General features: G+C 45.9%; 1 protein-coding gene across 1 annotated transcript; it reads left to right on the plus strand.

The window, feature by feature from the left end:
* Nucleotides 1-3869: 3869 nt before the first annotated feature.
* On the plus strand, nt 3870-10307 carry LOC308663044 (major histocompatibility complex class I-related gene protein-like; the record flags this gene model as incomplete). The annotated part of the gene is made up of 5 exons (XM_081319186.1): nt 3870-3930; nt 6857-6909; nt 8113-8338; nt 8824-9099; nt 9958-10307. 5 exons carry the CDS (start codon nt 3870-3872, stop codon nt 10305-10307), a joined length of 966 nt encoding a protein of 321 aa, XP_081175312.1.
* Between the last annotated feature and the right edge of the window lie 1735 nt (nt 10308-12042).

Below are 12042 nucleotides of genomic sequence, written 5' to 3' on the forward strand. Positions count from 1 at the left end.
CATTCACAACTTCTGGAGGCAAATTGTTCCACTGATTAATTGTTCTGTCAGGAATTTTCTTCTTAGCAGTTCTAGGTTGCTCCTCTCCTTGGTTAGTTTCCATCCCTTGCTTTTTGTCCTGCCTCCTGGTGCTTTGGAGAATAGCTTGGCTCCCTCTTCTTTGGAGCAACACCTGAGATATTGGAAGACTGCTATCATGTCATCATCCCTGGTCCTCTGAACCTTTTTTTAAAAGAATCTCAGCATCTTTTCAATATCGTGGTGACCAAACATTTTCAAAACAAACAAACAAGGAAGTCCAGTTGCCTTTTGGAAAACAGCCGTTTGGGGTAGGGGTGGAAGAGAATTTCACCCAAGGATCTCTGCAACAAGATCAACTTCCTGCTTCCTCTCGGAACCACATGGAATCCTTTCTCCTTCAGACTCAGGGAATTATCTCTTGGAGTTGCGTTTCAAGGGATTCGTTTGTATCTCTCCCCCCCCCCCCCCCCCCGTGCCATCTCGATGAGGCGACCTACACATTCAATAATATATATATTTTAAAAAAAGACAATGTTACCACTTCAAACCTTGGTGGAGCAGTGGGCTGATGCCTCCTTAAGTAACACCAGCTGCCTGCAATTAGTGCAGGTTTGCATCCCACCAGGCTCAAGGTTGACTCAGCCTTCCATCCTTCCGAGGTAGGTAAAATGAGGACCCAGATTGTTGGGGGCAATTAAGCTGACTTTGTAATAATGCCGCTTGGGGTGTGTGTGTGTGAAAGCCCTAATAAGCAGGCATATACATAGAATGAAGGCTACTGCTAAGCTTGTAAGCCGCCCTGAGTCTTCGGAGAAGGGCGGGATATAAATGTAATAAAAATAAAAATAAATAAATAAACGTAAGGCACAAATCTTTCTGATGCCCCACCAGGCGCTGCGAAGGATCTCAGTCAGGATCAAAGGGCTTAACAAGCATTTATTCTTGGGCAGATGGGGGAAGGGGGGGGTTCCGTTTCGTGCTGTTCCATTTAGGAGCCCCTTCCTCTTAAAAGTTCTCCATTTCCTTCGGCTCCTCCTCCAAAATCTGGCAAGCTTCATCTTGGTGGAGCAGTGGGCTAATGCCTCCTTAAGTAATACCAGCTGCCTGCAATTAGTGCAGGTTCGCATCCCACCAGGCTCAAGGTTGACTCAGCCTTCCATCCTTCCGAGGTAGGTAAAATGAGGACCCAGATTGTTGGGGGCAATTAAGCTGACTTCGTAATAATGCCGCTTGGGGGTGTGTGTGTGAAAGCCCTAACAAGCAGGCATATACATAGAATGAAGGCTACTGCTAAGCTTGTAAGCCGCCCTGAGTCTTCGGAGAAGGGCGGGATATAAAATGGAATTAAAAATAATAATAATAAAAAAAATCTCAGTCTCTCTTTCCTGCTGCCAACATGTGACCTTTATCAACAAAAAGGGGGAGGGGAGGCAGGCTCCGTTTGCTTCATGGGCCGTTTGACCCACTCCTCTGTGCTTATGAGCCCTGGAGTCACCCTGGCAACTGTGCCCGTGACAAGTCACCAGCCAGAACGTAGAACAACTCGAAGAAGGATACGAGTAGTGTATAGCATTTCAGACAAACGGTCGCCCAGTCGCTTTTTTTTTCTGAAGGCGACAGCTGTTCCGTTGGTCGGTTGTTCTCACCCTTGGGAATTTTCTCCTTAGTTCTGGGAGGTTCTCTCAGGCTGTCCTGGCTTCTTTCTTCTTTCGGCTTTGCGATCAAGAAGGGCCGCGGTCACTGTCTTCCCGGGGGGGCGAATCCGGAGTCGCTCCGAAGCAAAGACGCTCCATTTGAAAAGGGGTTTGAGTCGTTCTCGGGCTGCGTTCGGAGTCTGGATGGACCGGACCAGAAAGGGGAGACCGGGGCTGGAGGAGGGGCTGGGTTCAGATTTGGTGACCATCGGCGGCCCCTGAGATGGGAGGGGGGGCGATGGTATTGTGCCCGGCGCCCCGCTTGCTCCTTGCGGGGGGGGGAACCCGGGAAGCCGCTCAAGGACACGCAATTCGTGGGAGGAAGGTGGGTAGAAGCATCTGGGTCGGGCCGAGTCCCCCCCCCCCCCCCCCGCCAGCAGAAACTGCCTCCACGTTCTTGTGCTGTGCTGAGCCCCGTTTAATAACTTTTCCTCCAGCTCGGAAGATGTGGAGAGGTACCCCCCTCCCCGTAGAATCGCCTGCCTGTGTTAACGGGATGGTGGTGACGTCGTCATTATCATATATATATATATAGTTAACATTTGAAACATTATATCTATATCTATATCTATATCTATATCTATATCTATATCTATATCTATATCTATATCTATATCTATATCTATATCTATATCTATATCTATATATATATATATATATATATATATATATATATATGTATATATATATGTATATATATATATATATATATGTATATATATATATATATATATATATATATATATATGTATGTGTATATATATGTATATATATATATATATATATATATATGTGTATATATATATATATATATATATATATATATATATATATATAGGGACGCGGTGGCTCAGTGGGTTAGGACGCTGAGCTTGTCGATCGGAAGGTCGGCAGTTTGGCGGGTCGAATCCCGAGTGCCGCGTAGCAGAGTGAGCGCCTGTTACTCGTCCCAGCTTCTGCCCACCTAGCAGTTCGAAAGCATGTAAAAATGCAAGTAGAAAAATAGGGACCACTACGGTGGGAAGGTAACAGCGTTCCGTGCGCCTTTGGCGTCTAGTCATGCCGGCCACATGACCACGGAGATGTCCTCGGACAAGCGCTGGCTCTTCGGCTATGAAACGGAGATGAGCACCGGCCCCTAGAGTCGGAAACGACTAGCACACATGTGCGGGGGAACCTTTACCTTTACCTTATATATATATATATATATATATATATATATATATATATATATATATATATATATATATATATATATATATATATATATATATATATATATATATATATATATATATGGATCCTTGGTTTTTCGGGTTTTTCCCCGCGTAGAACTAAAGGTGTAGGCGCAACGTTTCGACGGAATCCCATCCGTCATCATCACGGATGGGATTCCGTCGAAACGTTGCGCCTACACCTTTAGTTCTACCCGGGAAAAACCCGAAAAACCAAGGATCCACATACAGGCACCCGCGAAATGTGTGTGTGTGTGTGTGTGTGTGTGTCATGGATGACCCCGTTGTCATTCTCCCAGAAGACACACGCTCCCTTCCGAAACGTATACATTACAGGGGTCTTCAAACTTGGCCCTTTGATGACTTGTGGACTTCAACGTCCAGAATTCCTCGGCCAGCGTGCCTGGCTGAGGAATTCTGGGAGTTGAAGTCCACAAGTCATCAAAGGGCCACGTTTGAAGAACCCTGGTATACAACAACGAGAAGCACAACCCCCCATCACTTGGGAAGTCGAGAAGCTCTTGCAGCCCTTCGCTGCTGCTCTTCGACAAACTTCAGGAGGCTCCCCACTCCCCTGCCCCCCCCTCCACCGCTCTCCAGTCTGGCTCCTTTGCGTCATCGGCGAGGAGCCATTGAGAGAAAGGGTGGGTGGGGCCCATTCAGTTGCGAGCAGGGAAAGGCTGGGCCAGAGGAGGGGAAAAAAAAGGCGATTTCCAAAAGGGGTAGGAAGGAGGTGAAACCAGTACGGTGCCCGCCCCCCCTCCAACCTGGGGAAAGAGCCCAGCCAGCCTCTGATTGGAGGCAGGCAGGTGGAGATTTGAAGGGGGCTCTTTTTTGCGGGGGGGGGGGGGGCTAGACAAACACTTGATTTCCCTATGGCATAATATTCTACTGCCTGGCATCTGGGACTGTGTCCACGATGGCTCTCATGGGCTTGAGGACCGTGGCCACCTTGGTCATCCTGCTGGGGCACTGTGGCCGTGAGTAGATGATGATGATGATGATGATGATGATGATGATAATGATGATGATGATGATGATGATGATAATAATAATGATGATGATGATGATGATAATAATGATGATGATGATGATAATAATAATGATGATGATGATGATAATAATATAATAATAATGATGACGATGACGATGATGATGATAGTAATAATATTGTGGCATAGGATTTAGTGGCTTGGTGGGCCCGCAATTGCGTTGCTGATGGTCACAAACAGAGGCACAAAAAGGGGAGGAGAACTCACGAAGGCTGATGAGATTAGCTAGCTGATTGCCGGGCTGGTTGTGGGAAGATGTCACAGGTACTGAGGACTAGAATCCTGTGGCGGGGGGGGGATTCCTCCTCAGTTGCTAGGGGACTTGCTGCTGGGCTGATGAAATAGGCAGAAGGAGAGGAAAGAAAGTATGGGTGCAACATGGAGCAGTAGGAGACAACAGTTGGAGAAAAAGAAAGAATTAAGTATGAGGAGCAGTTGTTGGCTGGAGAGGGAGAACACAGAATAGCAGTGTCGGAAGGGACCTTGGATGTCTTCTAGTCCAACCCCCTGCTCAAAAAGACCACCCCCCTATCATTTCAGACAGGTAGCTGTCCAGTGTCTTCTTAAAAACCTCCAGGGATGGAGCACCCACAACTTCTGAAGGCAAGCCGTTCCACTGGTTAATTGTTCTCATCGTTAGGAAATTTCTCAAGGTTACTTCTCTCCTTGGTTAGTTTCCATCCATTATCTCTTGTCTGGCTTTCTGGTGCTTTGGAGAATAGGATGATCCCCCTTTTCTGGCAGCCTCTTTTAAGAAGAGACTGGACAGTCACTTGTCTGAAATGGCTCCCCTTCCAGAGCAGGGGTCTGGATTAGAATAGAATAGAATAGAATAGAATAGAATAGAATAGAATAGAATAGAATAGAATAGAGTGGACTGGAGTGCAATAGAATAGAATAGAATTAGAATAGAATAAATATAGAATGGAATGGAATGGAATGGAATGGAATGGAATAGAATAGAATAGAATAGAATAGAATAGAATAGAATAGAATAGAATAAGGAATGAATAGAATAGAATAGAATAGAATAGAATAGAATAGAATAGAATAGAATAGAATAGAATAGAATAGAATAGAATAAGGAATGAATAGAATAGAATAGAATAGAATAGAGCTGGAAGGGACATTGGAGATAGATACAGTAGATAGATAGATAGATAGATAGATAGATAGATAGATAGATAGATAGATAGATAGATAGATAGATAGATGGATATATATTTTTTAATTCCATTTATATCCCGCCCTTCTCCGAAGACTCAGGGCGGCTTACAAGCTTAGCAGTAGCCTTCATTCTATGTATAAAGGTAAAGGTAAAGGTTCCCCCGCACATGCGTGCTAGTCGTTTCCGACTCTAGGGGCCGGTGCTCATCTCCCTTTCAAAGCCGAAGAGCCAGCGCTTGTCCGAGGACGTCTCTGTGGTCATGTGGCCGGCATGACTAGACGCCAAAGGCGCACGGAACGCTGTTACCTTCCCACCTGAGTGGTCTCTATTTTTCTACTTGTGTTTTTACGTGCTTTCGAACTGCTAGGTTGGCAGAAGCTGGGATGAGTAACAGGCGCTCACTCTGTTATGCGGCACTCGGGATTCGACCCGCCAAACTGCCGACCTTCAGATCGACAAGCTCAGCGTCCTAACCCACTGAGCCACCGCATCCCTTTTATTCTATGTATATGCCTGCTTATTAGGGCTTTCACACACACCCCCAAGCAGCATTATTACAAAGTCAGCTTATTGCCCCCCAACAATCTGGGTCCTCATTTTACCTACCTCGGAAGGATGGAAGGCTGAGTCAACCTTGAGCCTGGTGGGATGCGAACCTGCACTAATTGCAGGCAGCTGGTGTTACTTAAGGAGGCATTAGCCCACTGCTCCACCAAGGCTCCAAGGATAGATGGATAGATGGATGGATGGATGGATGGATGGATGGATGGATAGTTGATAAAGATATAAACTAGTTATTAGAATTCTTCTGCCCTTTTCATGCATGCTTATTTCTATCTCCTCCTGCTTTGGCCTGCCTTCCGTTTTGATCAGTGTTTAGCATTTGCCGAAGTTTAATAAATAAAGAAACTTGTAAGTTATACAATTTTTCTTGGCTGTATTGGGACTGCAGCTTTTTGGATCCGGATATCCAATTTTATTATTACCGACAGATGCAAATTAAACTGAAAACCACCCGGTATATTTGCAGTCTCCCTAGCAACAATCTGCTATAGGTGGCACTTTGTCCTTTCGCCCGTCTGTTCAATGCCTGCCCTCCTCCCTCCTCTCGCTTGAATGCCAAGCTGAAGAGCGATTGAAGAAATAGAACAGAACAGAACAGAACAGAATAGAATAGAATAGAACAGAACAGAATAGAATAGAGCTGGAAGGGACCTTGGAGGTCATCTAGTCCAACCCCCTGCTCAGGCAGGAAACCCTATACCATTTCAGACAAATGGCTGTCCAGTCTCTTCTTAAAAACCTCCCGTGTTGGAGCATTCACCACCTCTGGAGGCAGGTTGTTCCACTGGTTAGTTGTTCTGACTGTCAGGAAGTTTCTCCTTAGTTCTAGGTTGCTTCTCTCCTTGACTAGTTTCCATCCATCGTTTCTTGTCCTGCCTTCTGCTGCTTTGGAGAATAACGTGACCCCCTCTTCTTTGTGGCAGCCCCTCAAATACTGAAACACTGCTATCATGTCTCCCCTATTTCTTCTTCTTTTTAGACTAGCCAAACCCAAATCCTGCAGCCGTTCTTCGTATGTTTTAGTCTCCAGGCCTTTCGATCATCTTAGTTGCTCTTCTCTGATTTTTTTTTCCCAAACTCTCAACATCTTTTCTGTGATATGGTGACCAAAATTGGCTGCAGTATTCAATCTTGACAACACCGTCACAGGAAGTGGCAGGCTGGAGCCAGAGCAAGTAGTCGCCTTTCTTCCTCAGCCAGGTCTCCATCTTGCAGGCAAAAAAAATCAAGATTAAATCTTGAGGAAAAGATCTATTTTCCAGCAACACACCTGATATTCACAAGCAGGTCTCACCTTGGCAGCCTCACCCATGCCAACACCTTGGTCTACCTGAGCAAAAGGACTTGTTTCCCTCAGGTCCAGTTTGAGTCCTGTTGACTTTATTGCATGGAGGATTTTTTTTTTTGGGGGGGGGGAATGATACAGAAATGGCATATCATTTCATTCTTCCTGGATGTCTTTTTGATTTCCCAATTTTGCCCACTATCCTAGAATCTCCTGGGACTTTTCTCTGCAGACAATTCTCCAGCTCCACTTCTCCATGTTTCTTCTTTCTTTCCCCAAGTAATTGTTTTATAGCACATCAAATGCAAATTATAGAATACACAATACAGATAATAACTGAACATAGCTTTATACCATAGACCAGGGGTAGGCAACCTTGGCTCTTTTATGACTCGTGGACTGCAACTCCCAGAATTCCCGAGTCAGCATGGGGGAACTATGGCCCCCTCATGGCTTGTGGACTTCAACTCCCAGAATTCCTCAGCCAGCATGGCTCAGCTTGGAAACCTCTCCCTTTCCCCTCAGCATGGCTGGCTCAGGAATTCTGGGAGTTGAAGTCCACGAGTCATAAAAGAGCCAAGGTTGCCTACCTTGCCATAGACACAAGTCCATGGGGATGCTGCAATAGTTGTAAGAGTGAAGAAATGGTCATAAGTCACCTTTTTCCGGTGCTGTTGTAACTTCAAATGGTCACTAAAAGAATGGTTATAAGGATTACCTGTACTGGCTACTCCAGAGGTGAAAATTTGACGTAGGCCTCCTCAAATCTCATCAGCTTGACTCACAAGCTGACTGCACAAACCTCTGTTTTGCTGTCTTCTCACAAGGAGCGGCTTAAGTGGGTTAATTTCTCAAATTCTCCTTAAATCCAGAAAATGGTTTGGGCTGGAAGGGTCCTGTCTGAGCCCCAAATCAGTTATACAGTGTCAGGGAGTTGTGGAGCAGCTGTCCAGATGAAGTCGGCGAAACTAACACAAACTTGTAGTGTTTTATATCAATCAATCAATCAATCAATCAATCAATCAATCAATCCCTTCTCTCTTCTTCCTTCCCAGGCTCCCTTTCACATTCCCTATGGTACACTTACTTGCAGGTGTCGGAGCCCAACTTGGGGCTACCCCAATTCTTCTCAAAGGTCTACCTGGATGACCAACCCATTGCTTGCTATGACAGCCACACCAGGAGGGTGGAGCCTTTGGTCTCCTGGATGGAGAAGGTGGAGAAGGAGGACCCCAAGCAGGGGAAAGAAGGGAATGAGATGTTGCTGGCTACTGAGCGGGTCTTCCGACATGAGCTGAAGAGCATACGGCAAAATGGAGGTTTGTTTGTCTTCCTTCCTTCCTCCACTTGACTCTATATTATTCCAAGGGAGAAATGAATGGGGTGGGTGGGTGAGGGAACATATCACCATCTCCCAAGGAAGGGAGAAGGGACCATACGGCCCACCTAGAGACTGCAAAATGCAGCATTTTTGTTTTTTGTTTTCCTTTTTGGGTTCCAGCGCTGAAAGGAGATGGTGGTGATTTATTTTTTTCCTCTGAAGGAAAGAAAAACTCCAGATTATTTTTCCTTCACCCGAAATACATTGCATGATATGCAAAAAGGTTTGGTGTAGTAGGCCCTCTTCACTTTTCTCCCCGTTGTAGAAGATGGGGGGGGGGACGGGGAACAAGAGTTCATGGTTCCTTCTCCAGAAGAAATGAAGGGGGAAAGAATCCACCTGAGGCTCTATAATGAGCTTTTTTTGGAGGGGGTACGGGTGGGGCTTGGGGTGGAAATGTGGTCCTTCTAAACTCTCTTTCAGGGCTTCACACCTGGCAGGCAATTTTGGGCTGCGAGCTCAAGGAAGACGGGAGCAAAGGAGGGTTTTTGCACTACGGCTACGACGGGATGGACTTCATCAGCTTCGACAAGGAGACCCTCAGATGGGTGGCAGCTCAGCCCCAGGCCCAGAAGGTCAAGGAGAAGTGGGAAGATGATCCAGGGTGGTCTCAGAGAAACAAAATCTACCTGGAGGGGACCTGCATTGAGTGGCTGCAGAGTTACCTGTCCTACAGTAAGGAAGTTCAGCAGAGGATAGGTAAGCGTAGGGAAATAGAGCTGCATCATTTTCCTGGCTGGATCTTTTAATGCTTGCTGGTGGGATGGGAAGACTGTAGTTCTGTAGTTCCCCTTGAGGGGGAAAAATCATTTTTGCATGAAAGCAAACTTAGTGTAGAGGGCATTTATTTATTTTATTGAGCATATGGCATCTACCGAGGTCATGCAATTACTGATATGCAATGCTAATAGTGTAGAGGGTAAGGAAGATAACATTGATGGACATATGTGTGATCCTTGGACAATAAAAAAGGAAACATACCTCTAGAGCAGACAGATTATATTCTGAAGAAATGGAAAAGGGTGCACAGTGCATCAGATCCCATTATTATAGCCAATTTCAGGAAAAGGGGTTTTAGCCTCTTTTGTATGGTTGATTTCCTGCCCTAGTCTACCTATTAGGATTGTCATATAGGACCCAGATTGCTGGGGGCAATAAGCTGACTTTGTAATAATGCCGCTTGGGGTGTGTGTGAAAGCCCTAACAAGCAGGCATATACATAGAATGAAGGCTACTGCTAAGCTTGTAAGCCGCCCTGAGTCTTCGGAGAAGGGCGGGATATAAATGTAATAAAAATAAATAAATAAATAAAGTCCACCTCTTGAGGAGCTTACAGATGCTCCAACCCTGGAGGATTTTGAGGAGAGATTGGACAACCCTTTGTCGGAAATGGTATAAGGTCTCCTGCTTGAACAGGCGGTTGAGCTAGAAGACCTCCAAGGTCCCTTCTAAATCTGTTATTCTCTTATTCTTATATAAGATTCAAGAAAGAAGGGTTGCAGTGATGCAATGTAGTTAGGTTCTTTCAGATGTTGTGTTACCTTTGTGTTTGGAGAGGACCTGTGAGGTGTGCTGTTGCTGTCTTTGCAGAGCCCCCAGTGGGTCAGGTGACCCAAAAGGCAGTTAGTGACACCATAGAGACTCTGATCTGCCAGGCTTATGGCTTCTACCCCAAGGAGATCTGGGCCACTTGGATGAGGGATGGAGAGGTCTGCCAGTACGAGACCCTCTCTAAGAATGTGGCCCCCAACTCAGACGGGACATACTATGTCTGGCTCAGCATTGAGATTGACCCCAAGGAGAGGGACCGTTTTCGGTGTCACCTGGAGCACCAAGGCTTGCAGGAGCCCCTGGTCTTGGCCTGGAAGGAGGAGCCTGATGAGAAACTGCAAAACCAGGGTAGGTAAAGAAGAATTTTCAACCATGGTGGAAAGAATTTAAAAAATAATTATTATTTGACGGACTATCCCAGGCCTTGAGATGCATCACTGTCTCACATTGAGCATTCTAGGCTTGTGAAGTCCCTGGTCTTGGTTTGGATGGAGGAACCTGATGAGAGACTGATGGATTGGTCAATAGAAAGGGAACCATTGGTGCAAAGACAGAACAATTAGCTCACCAGGTGTTATCCAAAGGTGCTTTAACAGGAGGCATCTGGATTTTCTTGTTTTTCTTTGAAGATGTTTCACTTCTCATCCAAGAGGCTTCTTCAGGTGGGGAATGGAAGGATTTATAGTCCTTGCGGACAGCTCCTGAAAAAGCATCTTTGGGACAACCATGACCTGGATGACTGAGAATCTCCGTAGACATTCACCATTTGTTAGTTTGCTCCATCCTCGACCTCAACCTATTTGTGTCTGATGATGTATTGAACCACAAACTAAACAACCACATGTCATCTTAGGCATAGAATTGGTAACCCTGTAGATAATTAATGCTTCTGTGCCACGTGAATGAAGAAGAGTGGGTGATCCCATCATCTTAACCCTTGTTTAAATGCACTGGGGGATGGCAGAGTGGGAAGGGCACACCTAGGTTCAAGGCCAGGCCTGGTTGTGGTTTCCACAGTTGCCATCCTAGGAGCAATGGGTCCTTCTTTGGCAGAAGTGAAACTGCTAGGGAGGAATTCATGGTAATGAGCATCCCTTGGTTGTGCCAGGTGCCAAAATGGAGGTCCGGTATCTGTCCTTGAGCTTAGGATCTTGGTAGCAGTAATTGCCCTGAAGATTGAAGACTTTGTTCTACTTTTAGCCAACAGGAGACTCCACGTAGGAGTCATCTTGGCCACTGTGGCTGCTTTCGTTCTTCTGGTGTCTGGGATCGTCTGGATGAGTAAGTAAGGAGAAAATACCTTTGCAGTCTTGTTACTCCTCCTGCCCTCAATTCCCACTGGGAGGGTCTTGGGGTGACGGATCCATTTGAGTCTCACCTCTTCTGAACAACTTCCAAACAAGCTGATTTTGAAGTCGGGTTAATGATGGTCTTTGCTCCAGCGGTTCAAGTCCTAGTACTGTGTGGCAGGGTGAACTCCCATCACTCACCTCAGCTGCCCACCTAGCAATTGAAAAACATGTTCTATGTGATTAGATAAATAGATACCACTTTGGTGGGGAGTTGAGCCTGTGCTTCAGGCAGACAGTCAGCATCCCACCCGTGCTGTACCTTCTATGTTGCCACACTCGTTTGTGAGGCAGCTTTGGTGGAAGGAGAGGGCCTCAGATGCTGCTGCAGGAAAGCCACTCATCTTTCTTTCTGGTGTGGAACTAGCCCGCCCTCCTGTGGCACACTTTGGGAAGCGCCCGAGTGTGAACCAAACAGAGCGAGCAAACAGCCAGCCGAACTCCTACTCTGCATTAGCAGTGTAGTCTCCTGGCTAATGTAACATTGCCGTATGCTAAATAAATAAGTAATATGTTTGGGGGAAAGGGAAAACAATTTACAACAAGGATTACAGTCTTGGACAAACTCCAGGAGAGAAAAAAAAATTCTCCCAATCCTTGATTTTGCTCTTCAGTTGAGTGCCTGAGGATTTCCAGCAATACTACTTGGACTCCAGGCCTATTGTCATTGAAAAAATGAAATCGCCCTCCCTGTTACAGCTCTGATTTTCCCCACCCCCCATTCTACCTCTGCAGGACATCA

The sequence above is a fragment of the Vipera berus genome (genome assembly GCF_964194415.1).
Source record: "Vipera berus genome assembly, chromosome: 2".
Classification (NCBI taxonomy): domain Eukaryota; kingdom Metazoa; phylum Chordata; class Lepidosauria; order Squamata; family Viperidae; genus Vipera; species Vipera berus.